Below are 18,663 nucleotides of genomic sequence, written 5' to 3' on the forward strand. Positions count from 1 at the left end.
CTATTGCAAAATGGGAAGCGGATTTATCAGTTAACTTAGACCTAAACTTCTGGTCTCAGATTTGCTTAAAAACCTTTCATCTAATTAGAAATCCCAGTCTTCAATTAATTCATACAAAATATTACATAGAGTGCACTATACAGGTCATCGGATGTTCAAGATGGGCTTTACATCTACCAACAACTGCTCACACTGCCAAACCAATTCACCGGACACTTATATCCACGCTCTTTGGTTCTGTCCACCAGTTCAGAAGTTTTGGCGCGAGATATGTGAAGACTTATCAAAGTGTCTGAAATGTAACATTCCAACTTCCCCCTTAGTGTGTTTGTTGGGCAGCTTAGATAATGTCACTTCAGAAAAGAATATAGCCCATATGGTTTTCACTGCCCTATGCATAGCCAAGAAAACTGTCCTCATGAACTGGAAAAATAAAAATAATCTTAATTCTAACCAATATAGAAATTATCTATTAGATTACATTAGTCTTGATACAGCCTCAGCCACCACATCAGATCAATTGCTCTGGGCTCCTGTGATCAGCTCCATCACCTAGTGGGGGTGGGGGGTCATAGTTTGGTCCCGCCTTCACTGTTGTGATTGGTGTGGGGGTAGGGACATGCTTAGGGCGTCGGGGGGTTCCCCGGAGGCATCTTCCTTGGGGGGCTCAACCCGGGGTAGCGGTCATGGCCAATTAGGGGCTCTGTTGGCTCTTAGGTGACGGTTTCCTCGTGGCTGTGTGCAGCGGGGCTAGGGGAGGGTCTGTGCTGACGGACGTGGGTTACTGACCTGGTAGCCTGGCTGCCCCTGGGTGGGTCCGGGATGGGTGTGAGGTTCTGGGGGTGCTCCGTCTCTGGGCTGGGGAAATGGCATATCCATGGTAAATAAGGTAGTCACATAAACTGATCATAACTGTATCTTAATATTAGAAACCATATTAGATTAATTTAGTTGTGAAAAAACATGTACATAAAATAAAAAAGTTCTAATTTACTGGTGTTGGCCAGAGGGGCTGATGGCGCGTTATGGCAGCCTCGCTTCTGTCAATCTGCCCCTGGGCAGCTGTGGCTACAACTACAACTGTAGCTTGCCTCCACCAGTGTGTGAGAGTGAATGAATAGTGGCATTGTAAAGAGCTTTCGGTGCCTATATAAATCCAATCCATTATTATTATTACTTTATCAGATAGACGACTTCTGAAAATGACTCGCCAGTCAGTCCTGAAGACAGTAAATCGGACTTTTTGATTTTTCAATCTTGGTATGACTTGAATATCTATAACACGATCACCTTTATATCTTGATGCATGCTCATAAGATTGGGGAAACCTGTAGTCAGCTGAGACTGAGGAAGTCACTTGGATGAGTGACGTTTTCTCCCACTGAAATGGTATATCTAGATGAACAAAATAAACTTTTTGGGATCACCTTTATAGATACTGATGTTACACAGCCTGTAACCCTGTTACCCTGTACACGTGTATGGAGAACATTAGCTGTATATAGGAATATAACAATATATAATGAGGAAATATTGCACTGTGTCACACTCTACATTCTTATTTGACTGCAGTTTATGTAGAAGGAGGACCCTGGCGCCCTTTTAACCCGTTTTTGTGTACCATGTTCTTATCAAAGAGTCTTCAATCAGTCTTTTTAGATAATGAAACAAAGCATCTCTATTAGATAGGGAAATTAGATCAATTAGGCCCTTGTTATAGCTGCTTTTGTGTTCTACTGGTAGTTTGCACTTTCTCCTACCTGACAATCAAGCTCTACTTTTGGGATGAAAGCTCCATAACAACGATGCACTCTGCCTAATAAAAAAAAGATCACCTTCTTTTCACATTTGCAGTCTGACTAGCCCAAGTGTAGGGCAACGGGCTGCACTGTCAGTTTCTCCAGGCTGCCAGGGTCGTTACATCACTCTGCGAGGACACGCCTTTTTGGGTGGTGACACAATCGAGGAAAAGCGCTCGGAGGGGGAGGGGTGTCCCGTCGGCAGGCACACAGACAGCAGGCAGCAGCTGCAGCGACAGGATCTGGCGCTGTTACTCTGCACTGAAAACTTTCACATTACGATTTTAGCTCCGAAAAACACACACACGCAGGTTTAGAAACACTCCACACACTCACACGCACGACCTCTTTCTAAAATGGTAGACCGCGAGCAACTGGTGCAGAAAGCCAGGCTGGCCGAGCAGGCAGAGAGGTATGATGATATGGCAGCTTGCATGAAATCGGTAAGTAGGCTTCCTCTGTAATGACCTTTCTTTTCTCTTTGTCATTTTCTGTCATAAGTAACCTCAACAAGCTCTCTCTGTGTGTGTGTGTGTGTGTATGTGTGTGTGTGTGTGAGAGAGATAAATGTTTCAAGGCTGTACAGACCTAACGGTGGGGCAGGGGACTGTGCCTGTGTGTCACAGCACATTTGGGCTTAAGTGGACAAGCCGAGGACAATTGGTGTATGAAACTTATGATAAAAGATCGCATTTGTGAGGAATGCACGTCTGTGAGTATGATAGGGACAGGCTGTAAAAAGATTTGGGCTACATCATTTTGAAGAGGCCCTGTGTTCACCGTTCACACAGCAGATATATCAGTGAAATTGATCACATACATCGAAGCTCAGTGAAAATCGGTGATTTACAGTAAATCGGGGGAGGGGGTATCGGATGGGTACTGTAGTGGATTGTGGTCGTTTGAAATGCGGACTGTCTGATCTTGGGGCGGTGCCTTTTGCCAGGCTCCTTCGTAACCGGCCGGGCTGCCCGGGTGCAACAAGAACCGAGAGAGAAATGAGTCGCAGAATGGCGATAAGAAGCCACTGAGTCATCATCTGTCTGAATCAATCATGGGTTCACAGTCAAAGGGATCCTGATCGACAGATACGCATATCGTCTGGGAGCAGAGAACGAGCTGGGTTGGTACCAATGATGATGAGAGTGACATCGCAGGCTGCTCGTGTTCCGGTTTAAACCAAATAAAGAGCCCTCGACTTAATGTGAAATACCCTACCCCCTCCTTCTCGGGCACCGTCTCTTCTGCACATTTGGCGCAGTGAGAAAGGGGCAATGTTGGCTGAAGGTTGCTCGCAAATCGATTTGCGCAGAAGGGGCGCACAGAAGTGTATCCACCTTTCAGACGTGGGTGTCGGTGCACGGACGACTTTCCAGAATCATCCATTCGGTAGATGCCATATTGCAGCAAATGCACACTCGCGTGAGCGTGATGGAAGCGCCAGTGTTCAGTCGATGCTTCTGTAGCAACCGCATCCCTGCGTCCTCGACCTCTTACAGCAGGTTCCCCACACAGAGGCGTGCCGCAGCATCTGCCAGGATGCAGCACAGGTCCAACCGTAGTGCACCATTTCACTGGCAGTGCATCTCACAGCATCAGGGCAGTCTGAGCCATCTCACAGAGAAATAGAAGTCAGTGAATGCTGGGTTGACCTGAGCTACTTTATTTAAAATAATGGACATGGAGATTATGGCTAGTGTCTTTTTTTGCTCTTAAGATAAGAGATAAAGAGTTTTCTCGTGTCATATTTCTACATGATCATTTCTACATGATCATCTGTTATGGCCGTTTTCAGTTAACAGAGCTGCTTTCTATTCATGGTCGTCATCTCCAAGACTCAACTAGTAAGCTGTCAGAGTATTTTAAAGGCCGTACTGCATGCTGCTTTCCAGGACCGGCTTGTAGTGGCAGTGCCAGAGAGGGGGGCTCCACCCCTTCCCATTTGTGCCGAGTCAGAGAGTGAGAGAACAAGCTGCCCCTCACCCAGCCTGTCTCTCTGCACCACTGGGCAGTGGGGTGTGTCTGCTGCCTCGCCCATCGTTTGAGGGGAATCCCTTGCCACTGCAGGCATGGCAACCGCCCCGGTGGCAACGGAACCAAATAACCAGAAGGACGGAGCGTCCCCAGGAGGATTTGTCAGGCTTTAAGCTAAGGAGCTGGGCCCTACCAGAATGAATGATATGGTTTCTGGGCTGCTGTTGGGAGTTTTCACCACTGTCTTCAAATTTGATTACAGAACAGCATGTCCCAGCTTCAGTTCTACTTTCTACAACATGAATAAGTTATTACTTCAATAGATCTAGCTGTTGATTTTTAAGAAATTAACCATATCCAGAGAAGCTTATTTCATTAATTAGTCCAACTAAAACATCTCCACAAAAAGTAACTATGAGGTCTCCCTAATTTGACAAAAATATGATAATCACAGATAATACAATAAATCTGTGTTAGCAATTTGACATATTTTAGGATCTCAGAAATCCTACCAAAAATGATGGAGCTAGATGTTGTCTCTGGAACTATTTTCTTAAATTTTTTAACATAAGTGCTATCCTGATCCAGAACTACCACACTATTTGGAAGCGGCCTGTCAGGTTCACATAGCCGAGACAAAAAAAAAATCTTTAAAACAAGACAAATTACAGTTCTTGAGTCATGTTGAAGTACTCATCGATAACCATATGCTACAAACACATGACACAGTACCCGGTGTTACTCTGCCTGTGTTTTGTAATAGTGACAAAACCCCTGTTCCACTGAAGTAAAGAAGTTTGTCACTGTGCCACACAGTGACTCACACAAAGAACAATATGCAGAACTGATAAAACTATTAAATCATAACACCGATAACATTGCACGATCTGATATCGTCGTGTTGGTGTTGTTCCCAGATCATCATCCTAAATGTTGCTCCAGGATCAACATTGCAAGTGACCAATCAGAATGTTGTGACGTCATACTTTTGCGACTTTGGGAAAAACTGGCGTGAAACAAAAAACTGTGCTTAAGCTGCGAGAAACCGCCTCTGTCTGCCGATCAACGGACCCTAACCCTAACCAACCCTTTAATAAACGGTAAGCAGAATTGATATTGTCCTTGCAACTTTGGAATTTCATAAATGAACGAATGGATTGGCGCGCAAAAGAATAACGTCACAACAATGTGATTGGTCACTTGCAATGTTGAACCTGGAATAACATTTTCATGATGATCTGGGAACAACACCAACACGATGATATCAGATCATCCAATAAGATTACTGACATTTAGCCAGTGGTGGCTAATCAGAAATATTAGTTATTAATTATTAATTTTTAATTGATTAATAGATTACTTAATAGAGATTACACAACTAATGCTACATTTGAGATAATTTTCTTAACCTGTTTTCATACACGGGAAATATTCATCTCTTTGATCACTTAAGCTTAATTCACACATCCACTCAAGTCTGTATGTTTTTTGCGGAGCGAGAATTCTGTAATTAGTCAGTCCAATACAGCCTCAATCAACAGACATGGCAAAATTTCTAAGTTGACCACTGTCAGTTCGGAGCATACCACATCAGCATGATGGAGGTAATTTTATGGCATGGGCACAAAGCCAGTCGCTGGTGTTGATCGATGATGGTGATAGGGGCAGAGATTGTTTTTCAGTGGTAGAGCATCTCAGGGGAGGGAAATCTGTAGTTTCTGTCTTAAAGCATTCACTGACTACAAAAGATTATTAAAGTATTAAAAATGAACCATTTTAAGTCATCTGCACAATTAATTTGAAAACCTGCAAAAATGGAGGAACCGTGTATAAAAATGGCCGTAGTTCATGTTAATGGAAGCAACTGTACTCATAAGACATGCACATCTATTAATGTGGCTGCACGAAGCCTGAGCCCTGTGTTGCTTTCTAAGTGATCAGTAAATGTTAATTGGTTTGATTGTCATCATAACTTTTAAATAGGAAAGCGTCCGCGGCGATCAGATGGACATGAAAGAGATTCAGACTCCTTGAGGTTAATGAAAACAGGGGCCATGTCTGAAAGGGGCGTCAATCGCTCTCTCTCCCTTGCTCTGTTTCTTCTGCTTTCTGTTTTTTTTAATTTAGAGAGCCAGCTTCTGTCATGTTCAGTAAATGTGGGCGGTGACAATCCCGTTTGGCCCAAAAGTTTTGTAGTCATGGTTGCTCAAGTTTATGGACATATTTGGCTTTTTTTTTTTCTTCATTTTATTTGCAGATTTGCAATGTTGATCTGAAAGACCTTACCATCTTTTGTTTGAGTTACATAGCAACAGCGGCTAAGAGGCCGGTTTACTGTGTATGAACATATGTTTATGAGAAGGCAGGCAGCCAGAGCTGCTGCACTTTAACACACGCATTTAACTAAGTCACCATAGGTAGTTGTACATTGTGTTGACTTGACCCCATTAGTTTGAATAAGCCTCCTCCCTCCACTCCCCCCCCCCCCCCCCCCCCCCCCCCAACATAACACACCCTGTTGGAGAGCTTATTTCTTTGTCTTAGGAAGTGCATGGCACAGAGAGCCAAGGCTTCCATCACACTTAATAAACTGAGCCCATTATTCCCCATTCAGTGCATTAGCAAAAGTATTGTGCTGCAGCTGCTCCATACACTGCACCTCAGTTTAATATGTAATGGCTATAAAAGCTTTTGCTGTTCGATAAACAAATCATGGTTAATAACAGCAGGTGCAAGACAGAGCTCTTCAAATAGGTTAGGCTGCAAAGCTGTCAAGACTTGTGGTTTATTTATTTATTTTTCCCCCCAGAAACAATCGCTTGCTAAATTACAGATGTTTTCTATTCAGCATTTTCTGTACCTGCAGCAGTTGTAAGTAATCCTGAGGAACCAAAGATTGTGTGGGGGCAAAAATACATTCTGTTTTGCAGGTGGTGATCACTTTAGGATGAGTGCAGAAATACAGCGTAATACACAGTATGTAAAACTGACAGGCTGTTATTACGGAACTACCAATATACTGTAAATGAAAGGAGCCTGGTCCATACAGGCAGTGACGGTTCCTCCTCCTCTATTTCTTCAGAGATAATAGAGAGAACAAAATATATGAAAAAGACTAATTGGTTAACGTGACTATTACCGCATTTCAGTATCATTTATAACTTTACAATAACAATAGCAATGACATTCAATTTAATTTCAATTATATACCACCAAATCGCAACAACATTCACCTCAAGGCACTTAAAAATTGTAAGGTAAAGACTATACAAAATAGAGAGAAAATCCTAACAATTAGGCAACCCCCTATGATCACTTGGCAACTGTGGGAAGGAAAAACTCCCTTTTAACAGGAAGAAACCTCCAGCCGAGAGGGACAGACATCTGCCATGACAGGTTGGGGTGAGGTGAGGCAGAGACCAGAGTCATGTATAATAGAGTAGCTATTTAATTCTAAAATTATGTAGCATTTTTTAAAATTATTTAACTGCCTTTTCTGACTGTGTTTCCTTTTTCCCCATTTTCTGTTAAGTGACCGTTATGTTGTTGCAGCAGCTCTGATTGACTGTTAAAGAAATGGAAAGAACAAATTTGGACCAAGGGGCTTGTCAGGGAAACTGATGGAGAGCGCTGCTTTTCTGGTATACCTTTAGGCCTCGATCTGTGGCTCGATCACAGCTGTCAAAAATTATATTCCAAAAGTCTGATCTACTTACAGAGGTCAAAAGTATATATAAGTTTTTTCCCCCTAGTTTTGCCTCTTAATTACAGTCAGTATTTGCAGTAACATAATTATCATTATTATGTACTTGGGTACTTATTACAAAGAGTCTGACTTGTCAAAACAGTGGTAACAAACCATGATATTACAACTTCCATCTTCACAAAAGGTGTTTTCCCTTAAATACACAGAGGTATCTGTCCTCCTGGCCATTTTAAAAGGCCAGTCCCTTCGAGACAAAACGTGAATTATGTTCTGGATGCTGCCTTCTAGTTAGGGCTGCCACAATTAGTCAACTAGTCACGATTACGTCGACGATTTCGACTGATTTAATAGTCAACGCGTCGTTTGAAGCTTTGTAAGATCACAAAAGACGCAGGAATAAGTAGTAGGATTTAAGAGTGTAATAACGGACTGAAACAGAAGATGGCAGCACTGCATGTACAAGGATGCCAGCTGCCATTAAACCCAGAAGAAGAAGTAGCTTTGTCCCAGAATTCATAGCGCAGCCCAGCTCAGTTTTCAACAATGGCGGCAGCTAGTTAGTTTTAATATTACTCTTATTATTCTTTCTGGGTCACAAAATAAAAGTTTAACATATTTTCAGGCGAGACTGTAACTGTGTAAACCAGTTTATCAAGACACCACATATTTTCAAAAGTGCGCCGACATTTTCGGAGACGTCTGTTACCCACTAGCTCGATAGCTAGCCGGGGGAAAGGCTCACTAGAGGCCATGAGAACACCGGACTCCCGGCAAATCATTTTCAAACCCACCGCCGTCTTTCGCTACTCAGGTTAAACATATATAAGTCACTTAGATAACTTAAAAATGTTATCGTTTGGCTTTTTTTTAGTATTTTATTTGTTCTTGAGTAAATCGGTCTGGCTGAGATTAAAGTTATAGTTTTTACACAGCTGAATAAACGTCAAGCAGACAGCTGATTATCAGAAGTGTGAGATGCTCGAGAATATACTCCGGTGTCCCGTTATATTTTAGATAGCAAGGAGTTTCTTAAACTTCACTGAAACAGTCTGCAAATTTCATTAAAATTTAATAAACCATCAACTTGTCTTTATTTTTAGTTAGCACATACCTTAAACACTTAAAGCTGTAAGCTAATGATAGTTATATAAGAGCAGACGCATGCTGGTGCAATAAGCCGTACGTTTTATGTCCAATGGATGCATGATCTGATTAGTCTACTAATTGCAAAAATAATCGGTGACTAGTCGACTATCAAAATAATCGTTTGTGGCAGCCCTACTTCTAGTGACACTTTAAATTCTTCTCCAAAGCCCTTAGTGGTAGCTTTTAATCACTGCTTAATTTTTACGTTGAATCTAAGTAGAGAGGTAACATGGCACCACTGGTGTATGGTGTATGCCACTACTTCCATCCATCCTGGGTTTATAAGCCCACAAAATGTTTGTAACTCACCATTTCCTGTTTATCATCATTTTGTAGTTTTTGCTTCAGGTCTTTGGCATAGAAAGTGTCATGTTCTTATTCTTTGTCTTTCGAGGGTAAGAACGTACTCCGAAACCTCAGTCCAATCATGAACGTACCCACAGTCATCTTGGGACACTCACGGATGGCCTGAAATGATTTTTGACTCACTGTTGAGTCACAAAGGCACTATGAAAAACGCCCACTGGACCCACCTACATACACTATAATCATGCTTATTTTACAGCATCTCAGAGCTGTTCTCACATTAGCACCAGTGTGTGCAGTTCAACAGCTTCTTATTATCTTGATGTCGACTTTTCCCCACAGACGTGTGACAAATGGAGAGCAGGGACATAAAATGCTAGAGCATCGTAAGGCCTCTCGCTGACACGCCTACCCCAGACCTGTAGTATAATTTTTTTTTCTTCTAAGACCCATTATTGCTCCAAGAGCATTCCAGAGTTGTAAAATTGCCTCCTTTTGGTCCGATAAGTCTCTATACACATTAACCAGTTACACAAACCAGACTTCTAGGATCACATTTCATCACCCGGTGCTTAAAGAGACATGCCACCACCAGGGCAGCACTGTGTGTTTTCCTTCAAAGTTCCTGTTCACCTGAAGGTGTTTATAGTCATCATGCCGGCGTGTTTTTGCTGTTATACTGTAGAATGAATCTTGTATGGCGACAGAGTCAGTGTCAGTCAGCAACACAGTTACCAGGCCTATATTTATAAAACTGACCAGGAAAGAGTTCTGCCTGTGTGTGTTTGTGTGTTCTGAATTCATGGAATCTAGATGTGTAACCTGTCTAGGTTACAAATGATGATCATCATCATAGTGATGGCAAATGTCATATTTTTAGAAGAATTATTGAAGTTGTGTCTTTACTGCTTCAACAACCTGATGCGGGTTATTTGTTGGGGGCCTGAATGGCCCTGAAAGGGATGAAGACTTTAGAAAGATGACAGGCCAGCCCTTTTCAAATCAAATCAAATCAAATCACTTTTATTGTCACATCACATGTGCAGGCACACTGGCACAGCACATGCGAGTGAAATTCTTGTGTGCGAGCCCCACAAGCAACAGAGATGTGCAAACACAACAACACAAACGAGCAAAATACAAGAATGGCCAACCTGAAACTAATAAATATATGTACAATATATAATAGTGTATGCATTTCTGGATGTGTATACTAAATATTTTCCTACGTGTGTGTGTGTGTGTGTGTGGTGTGTGTGTGTATGCACATTTTTACAAATTAAATAGTTAAAAAAAAATTTAAAAAATAAATAAATAAATAATAATAATAATAATAATAATAATAATAAAAAAATATATAAAATATACAGAGTTGAATATGTGCAAAACAAGTGGCATTTATATACAGTGTGGAGTGCATAATGTTGAAGTTCCAGTAGTGAAGCTGAGGTGTCTATGACGTGTTCAGCAGTCTGATGGCCTGATGGAAAAAGCTGTCTCTCAGTCTGCTGGTACGGGACCGGATGCTGCAGAACCTCCTTCCTGATGGAAGCAGTCTGAACAGTTTATGGCTGGGGTGACTGGAGTCCTTGATGATCCTCCCCGCTTTCCTCAGGCACCGCTTCCTGTAGATGTCTTGGAGGGAGGGAAGCTCACCTCCAATTATCCGTTCAGAGCACCGCACTACTCGCTGGAGAGCTTTGCGGTTGTAGGCGGTGCTGTTGCCATACCAGGTGGTGATGCATCCAGTGAGGATGCTCTCAATGGCACAGTGATAGAAGGTCCTGAGGATGCGGGGGCTCATGCCGAATCTTTTCAGTCTCCTGAGAAAGAAGAGGCGCTGCTGCGCCTTCTTCACTGTTTTGTTTGTGTGTACTGACCACGTAAGATCCTCAGCCAGATGTACTCCAAGGAACCGGAAGCTGCTCACTCTCTCCACAGCAGCGCCGTTGATGGTGATGGGGGTGTGTACTTCTCTGCACCTCCGGAAGTCCACTATCAACTCCTTTGTCTTTGCGACGTTGAGGGTGAGATGGTTGTCTTGACACCAGTGGGTCAGGGCGCTGACCTCCTCCCTGTAAGCCGTCTCATCACCGTTGGTGATAAGACCCACCACTGTAGTGTCGTCCGCAAACTTCACAATGATGTTGGAGCTGTTAGTGGCTGTGCAGTCGTAGGTGTAGAGTGAGTACAGGAGAGGGCTCAGTACACACCCCTGTGGAGCACCAGTGTTCAGTGTGATGGGGGATGAGGTGATGCTGCCCAGTCTGACCACCTGGCGTCTGTCAGACAGGAAGCTAAGGATCCAGCTGCAGAGGGAGCTGCTCAGTCCTAGATCCTGCAGTTTCCTGTCCAGCTTCGAGGGAACGATGGTATTGAATGCTGAGCTGTAATCTACAAACAGCATCCTCACATACGTGTCTCTCTTCTCCAGGTGTGACAGGGCAGTGTGTAGTGTCAGGGCTATGGCATCATCAGTGGACCTGTTGTGGCGGTATGCAAACTGTAGAGGGTCCAGTGAGTCGGGTAGTGCAGAGCAGATGAAGTCCCTGACCAGCTTCTCGAAGCATTTGCTTACGATGGGGGTCAGGGCTACAGGTCGCCAGTCGTTCAATGAGGAGATGGTGGAGGATTTGGGTACAGGGACGATGGTGGCCATTTTGAAGCAGGCTGGGACTACAGACAGAGAGAGGGAAAGGTTGAAGATGTGCGTGAACACTCCAGCCAGCTGAGCCGCGCATGACCTGAGGACGCGGCCGGGAATCCCGTCCGGACCAGTAGCTTTGCGTGCGTTCACCTTCCTGAAGCACTTCCGCACATCCTCCTCAGACACCAATTTTTGCACCAATAATGCTGTCAAAGAGGAATATTATTCTCTAGTAATTCCACACCATGATCATGCGTCTTTTGTAGCTCGAATGTCACCTTTGAACATCTGAGACAACTGGCAGTTTGATCCCGTAGATACATTTTATTATTATATTTATTTAATAGGCAATTACTCTGTAATAATGGGCACGTGTATGTGTGTTAGTACCCAATTAAGCCAATGTTTTCCTTCACTTTTGGTTATGCTGTGTGTTGCCCGTTCTGTGACTATAACAAAGCCCCAAATTACATTAATTAGTGTTTGGCATCCCTCAATCCTAGTCCCTAGCCTACATATTTCTTATTCCCATCTTTCTTATTCCTTTTGCATGATCGATTCTTTTTGTGTGATATAGCTGGATACAAACATTAGCCATACTTATGGGAAAAAAATAGCATATGCAAGTAACATAGTAACAAAGAGCTACTTGACTTGTGGCTAAATTGGCTAACCCTATTCATTCTGCCAATGACGTCAGGTGGTCCATGGCGCCTTTGTGTTTGCCTGCTTGAAAGAGGGTCAGAAGGGGGGGGGGGGTTGTCACATCAGGTAGGGGGAGTAAATGAGCAAAGGAAAACACAGAAGTAAGGCATGGGGTAACAGGGAGAATGGGAATCTATGGGATTGCAAGCTATTAAAATGGAAATGGAAGGTTCGAGCTTCAAGTTCGAACCCAGATTCTACTTGGGCCCAACACCCTCACGGCCCCACAGCTCTCTCTGTGATATTAACAGCCACACGGAGAGCTGTCAAAGAGGAAGTTATCGATTGTTCTGCCTGGCCTTTGTTTGCATTAACACGCAGTTGTTTGGGACTTTGACTGCCTTGTGTAAGGACCAGTCACGAGAGCAGGCGCGATTGATGAGCTTTATGGGTAGACAGAGCTCCATTGTCATCCCCACACCCCAGCTTCCGTCAGGGCTTTCTGATCACTGTGCAGCCTCCTGAAACAAAGGCAGCCATGTTTGTACAGATGGATTGAGTAGGCCTTATTTTTCTGACTTCTCTGCTGCTCCAGCAGTGACCCACTCTTGCTGGTTGCATTCACTGTTGGTCAGATACTTGTATACGCTAATTGTAAATTAATGGGATGAGGAAGAGTGTTGAGGGTGTGTTAAGGAAGGACTGATGGGCAGAAGGCTGGGCAAGCTTTCTCCTGTTCTTCTAAGTGGGATCATTATGTACTCTGTCCTTTTATTGTTTCCCTGTCTTCATTCTTTCACAGTACAGAGGTCTCATTTATGACAATTGTAATGTTTGTCCTGTGTAGAAACACTCCTTAGTGAACAAGATTACACCTGTAAAGCTCTGCTAGTGGAACGATTGCATACTGATGTTTAGCTTTGCCATAAAAACGTAAAGCTTGATGCTATGATGGCACAATAAAACAGGATGAGAGATTATTAAAATCGCATGAAATGCCAATAGAACGCAAAGTTATTGTTATTCTGAGCAAGGCTGAGTTACATCACTTCAATTCAGACTTTTTTTATATATTTATCCGCCCTGCTGACTGAAATTGATATTTAAAGTGCTCTGCACATTGTTTTGTTTGTTTGTTTGTAACCGTTTCATCTGATCTAATGGGAGAAAGGAAGGCTTATGTGTCCAGAATCCTTTGGTCAGCATTAATGTGTTCGGTAAACCAGTCGCCGTCCTCTGACCCTTCATGAAACAATTATTTAATGTTTTGTTTTAACCGTTTTTACTCGTCCCTAACATGCTGTAGCTTTCACTACATCATCAACCATGGCAGCATCCTCACCATGAGCAGCTCATGGCCAGTTTCTCTAACAGAGATATAATTTATAAACGAAAAACAAAGGCGCTCATAAATGAAGCAGATTTTGTGGTCACCATGGAAACTGGAGATTGGATCACAGATTGCTCCTTCACCCTCCCTTTTAAAATTCAACCCAGAGTTATGGCTACTTCATGGATTAACAAGGTAGAAAATTTACAGCAAAATTGGGAGTAAACGTAAAGGCGGAAACAGTTCACCGAGGCTTGGAGGTTCTGTTGTGCATATGACAGAGGTGTTATAGTGACTGATGAACCACAAAGGTCAAAGGGTTAAGCTTTCCACTCTTTCAGTGCTGCTGAGCAAGACCCCATTGTGTGTACTCTGACAAACACACTTACGCAATCTCTGAAGAACACATTTTACTATGCAGTTGACACATGCTAATTTCTTAACACTGTGGCAACAGTGTGTCACCTTACATTCACACACCGACCAAATCAGGGTGTAGACGAGATATTTTCTGTTCTTGTGTGCCTTCTACAGACAATCCTAATCCCCAGAGGATGAATCCCATAAAATTACTTTGACAGCTGGGAAGTTTGTCTTTTATTATGAGGCTGACCACTTGTATTTTTAATGAAATATTGGAAATTATTCACAACAAATGAAGATAATGCCTATGTTTGCATGGGTTGCCTTAAAAGTTGGTACAGAAAAGACACTAGTAGTCCAAAGAAATTTCTCTACAAGTATGAATGTTAAAATGCACAAAATCTGTCTGAGGTTTCCCTATTTGTATGCATGTAAGTCCTATCAGTTGTATGGTAACCGGTGTGGTGTTCAGTACAGGCATTGTGAAGGCCTGCTCACTGTGATTGGTCACTGCTTGGTCACGCTCACGAAACTGTACTGTGCTGAAAAAGAAAGTAACAACAGGCTTTATATTTAAGAAAGGTCTGTAAAGATGCCTCAGCTGCACAGTCTCTGTGGGATATAAAGGATTAAATCCTCGAGCCAGACACAGGCCTGTCAAAACCAAACAAAACCAGCTTTCAGAGCTGCTGATAGCCAATGAGCAGTTACCTCACAGGGTGATGTCACATGCTGGAGGCGTGGTTTCATTTGCTAATGCAGCGGCTGTAGTATTGGGATGTAGTTGGTGGGCATCTTGTGACTGTTTTAGTTTAACAAGTGAACAAATAATCAAGTTTTTACTGTTAAAATTATATCAGCTGTTGAGTCATCTTCATATACTTGAAAAAAATCCATCAACTCATTTTCCTTCTTGCTTTTCCAGGTCACAGAGCTGAATGAAGCACTATCCAACGAGGAGCGGAACCTCCTCTCTGTGGCCTATAAGAATGTGGTTGGGGCAAGGCGTTCATCCTGGCGCGTCATCTCCAGCATTGAGCAGAAGACATCAGCTGACGGCAATGAGAAGAAGATTGAGATGGTGCGGGCCTACCGGGAAAAGATAGAAAAGGAGCTGGAGTCCGTCTGCCAGGATGTGCTCAACCTCCTCGACAACTACCTGATCAAGAACTGCAACGAGACGCAGCACGAGAGCAAAGTGTTCTACCTGAAGATGAAGGGCGACTACTACCGCTACTTGGCCGAGGTTGCAACGGGGGAGAAGAGAGCCTCGGTGGTGGAGTCCTCTGAGAAGTCCTACAGCGAGGCCCACGAGATCAGCAAGGAGCACATGCAGCCAACCCACCCCATCCGCCTGGGCCTGGCTCTTAACTACTCTGTCTTCTACTATGAGATCCAGAACGCGCCAGAGCAGGCGTGCCACCTGGCCAAGACAGCTTTCGATGACGCCATTGCCGAGCTGGATACCCTCAACGAGGACTCCTACAAAGACTCCACTCTCATCATGCAGCTGCTACGAGACAACTTGACGCTCTGGACGAGCGACCAGCAGGACGACGAGGGAGGAGAGGGCAACAACTAAGGAGTCTAGAACCCCATTCTGCCAAAACAACACAAACACACGCGCTCACAAATGATGACAAAAATAATAATAATAGTTAAAATGTTCTTAGAAATGTAAAACAAAACAAAAAAAACAAAAAAACAAAGGAGGGTGGGTTGGGGGGGCGGTGAAACCTCGGCGGCCTATTGAAGCCGATGGTTGCTGACGCGGCTGCAGTTCTTTATTTTTCCACAGATTTAAAGTGAAAAAAAAAGGTAGGCAGATGAAGGAATTTTAGTTTCAGAAATAACCTACAGTTAAAGAAAAAAAAACAATAGAAGAAAGAACCCCCCTCCTTGATAGCCTCTGCAGCATTTGCCAAACACTTGTAGATGCAAGAGGTATGCCATTGATCACAGTGTGACCATTGGGTATTGATACCTTCACACTGGCAGAGACTGGTCTCATTGTGCAAATGAAGCTGAGCTGTCTTGCTATATTCGACGAGGGAGGAGCATATAGAAAATTCAGTTTCGATGCTTGAGCAGCGGGAAAAATGGAGTAACCTTGAATGTCACAAACTTTCTTGGTGAAAGAAAGGGAGGGAGAGAAAGAGAGAGAGCAAGCAGGTGGGTTGGGAGATGAAGATGAGCTTTTCTGGGGGTGTTGAACTTCATTGCGTAAAAACGTACTGACATCTTTAGTTGCACTGCGTGGGCCCATGGTCGTTGAATGAAAAGCAGGTTGTCTCTGTTATTGATAACAAACAACAACAACAAAAAAAATTTGTTTGCTTGTGTCAGGTATTTGTCCTGCTCAGTCACACGGTCATACTGTAACTAAAACTACAGATTCATAAAGTAAACTTAGTGCAGCTTGTCCCTCTCATGTGCTGATGTGCTTTATTAAATAAATTAACTGTTTTTGGACACCCAATTCTTATTGTCAGTATTGTCGTTACTACTTCTATCGGCTCCTTTTGTTTGTCAGGAAACTATTTGATCGAGATAGTGAAAAATACCATCAATTTTCACCTTTAAGTAATGCCGTCTTCAAAACAATTGGCAGGGTCTGATCTGAAATGTCACCTGGAACCACAGACCCGATTAGTGAACAGAGCATGATCTGTGGACAGAGAGCACATGCACTGTTAAAGTGGAAGCTGTAAAAGCAGACATGAGGTTTGTGGATTTACTTTGTCTTCAGTTTCTTCTTGGTCGAGAAAATGCACTTGCCTATTATACTGTTTCTTCAGTGTAAGATGATAACTGCTCCAATAGTCTCCATAATACAATCTTGTGCATGCTAGTGATGTATTTATACAGTAGCTTCAATTTATTAACTTATACTGTAGATGTTATGCATTCATATGAACATGGAATTACTAGACCTTAATTGGATTATTTTCTATTTATTTCTTTTTATTGCGATTGTTAGTTAGACCTTATTTTAATCTGTGTTTTCTTTACTCTATTTGCTGAAGTACGCTATACCAAAACAGTGATTGTTAACAATAAATTGATCTGTTACGGACATCGCTATGGTTGATATGCAATTCTTGGCAAGGGGGACTAAAAGCAGAAGGCAAATTAGCTTATGTTGTGCCACTGACCAGCACAACACAGGCCGATGGATTCATGTTTCAGTGAGGAGACTCCGCATATTTGGAAGCTTAACAAAATTAGTTCACAGAGAATGGTTGGGGTTTTTTTTGGGGGGTTTTTTTGAGCCAAAATTTAATTCAGTTTCATTTAAATAGCGCCAAATCACGATAACTTTTGCTTCAAAACCCTACAAAAATACAGAGAAAACCCCAACAAGCGACAGTTGGGAGGAAAAACTCCCTTTTAACAGGAAGAAACCTCCATCAGAACCAGGCTCAGAGACAGGCAGCCATCTGCCGGGACTGGTTAGGATCTTAAGGGGAAGGAGACAGGATAAAAGACACACTGTGGAAGAGAGCCAGAAATTAATAATCACTAGCAGAGCGGACACCTAGCAAACGGCTACCAGCTCCAGCTGAATAACTGTTGTTAAATTGGCCATTTTAACTTGGAACTATGCCGATTGACTCTCTCCTAGAGCCAGCCTCAAGTGGCTGCAGTTTTGGCCACTCTAGCGTTACCTTCATTTTCCATTCAGCAACCCTGAATTACACAAGCAGAAGAGGAATGACAGATGAATTTACAGGGCCTGTCTCTAGAGGTCTTTTTTCATTGGTTTTTTGGTTTTCTTCCTATACAGCCAAGTGTTGACAGCACCCATGGTCCTCAGTGCACAGCACTTTCCTGCTACATTATCATTGCTTTTAATTGAAAGCAGTTCAGCTTTTGGAGCACCACTTTCCTAGCCAATGTTGCTGTCATTAGAATGTCAACACTTAAATACGGTAAAGTTGAAAACTTAGAACAAGATGCTGGTTGCATCTTGTTCTAAACTCTTAAGAATATCTCTGAAAATTTCTGAGGATGCCTATATGCCTATAATATTAATGAATGACTCTTCAAACTTCAGCATCTTTACAAAATTACATAATGCAGTAGCCCACACATATCTGAGAATACAGCTCCAAGAATGTATTTGATGTACTGGTACTGATCCTGGTTGAAACACAACACAGCATAGCAGAAGTCTCCCCCCAGACACACCAACGTCTGATTTTATACAGACGTTGGTGTGTCTGCAATGAGACACCTCAATTATAGGCTGGGTTCTCAAGGTTCTCAAATTTACTTGTTTTGGATTTTAGGCTTTTTGTGATATAGTCCATGTTGCTCAGTGTTTGTCTAGTTTCACTACAGATATCTAATGTGAACTGTACCAATCAATCCAGTTATTTTACAGATAAGGACAATTCATGCTAATCAGACCTGCAAATAATCCAGAGTATAGACTCACATACACACATATCTACAGGATCTACAGCGAGGACATTGGGATTTCATTTGGACTGGATATGTGTGGTTAAATGGTTGAAAAGAGAGGGAAGGTGATCTGGACTGAAGGGGTGGAGTTGTGAGAAGGGAGAATAGCAGATGTGCAGGAGAGCCAAAAGTACTTGGCTATCCCACAGGCCACTGAGAATCATGATAAAGATGCACGAAGGTCAGTCACAGCCAGATACTTCCAGATACGGGTGCTGAAAGGCTAGCTGAACAGTAGGAAAAAGATGCAAGCCATTAAAACACAGGCCCTAATAGTCAT

At 42.8% G+C, this 18,663-nt stretch overlaps 1 protein-coding gene across 1 annotated transcript; it reads left to right on the top strand.

Annotated features, from left to right (window-relative positions):
* Positions 1–1,986: 1,986 nt before the first annotated feature.
* On the top strand, positions 1,987–16,992 carry ywhag1 (3-monooxygenase/tryptophan 5-monooxygenase activation protein, gamma polypeptide 1). The gene is made up of 2 exons (XM_086309763.1): positions 1,987–2,242; positions 14,842–16,992. The coding sequence occupies exons 1-2, from the start codon at positions 2,156–2,158 to the stop codon at positions 15,496–15,498; spliced, it is 744 nt and encodes a 247-aa protein (XP_086165889.1). The 5' UTR covers positions 1,987–2,155; the 3' UTR covers positions 15,499–16,992.
* Positions 16,993–18,663: the final 1,671 nt, after the last annotated feature.

This window comes from Aulonocara sp. 'chitande type north' Nkhata Bay, linkage group LG10 (genome assembly GCF_057382095.1).
Source record: "Aulonocara sp. 'chitande type north' Nkhata Bay isolate Kocher_YH1m ecotype deep benthic linkage group LG10, A_spYH_male_GT1.1, whole genome shotgun sequence".
NCBI classification, from domain to species: domain Eukaryota; kingdom Metazoa; phylum Chordata; class Actinopteri; order Cichliformes; family Cichlidae; genus Aulonocara; species Aulonocara sp. 'chitande type north' Nkhata Bay.

Excerpts from the sequence above, each read along its gene's own strand:
- ywhag1 (XM_086309763.1), top strand. The coding sequence starts at position 2,156 with ATGGTAGACCGCGAGCAACTGGTGCAGAAAGCCAGGCTGGCCGAGCAG. Across the intron at positions 2,243-14,841 it reads TGGCAGCTTGCATGAAATCG|GTCACAGAGCTGAATGAAGC; the intron begins GTAAGTAGGCTT and ends TTGCTTTTCCAG.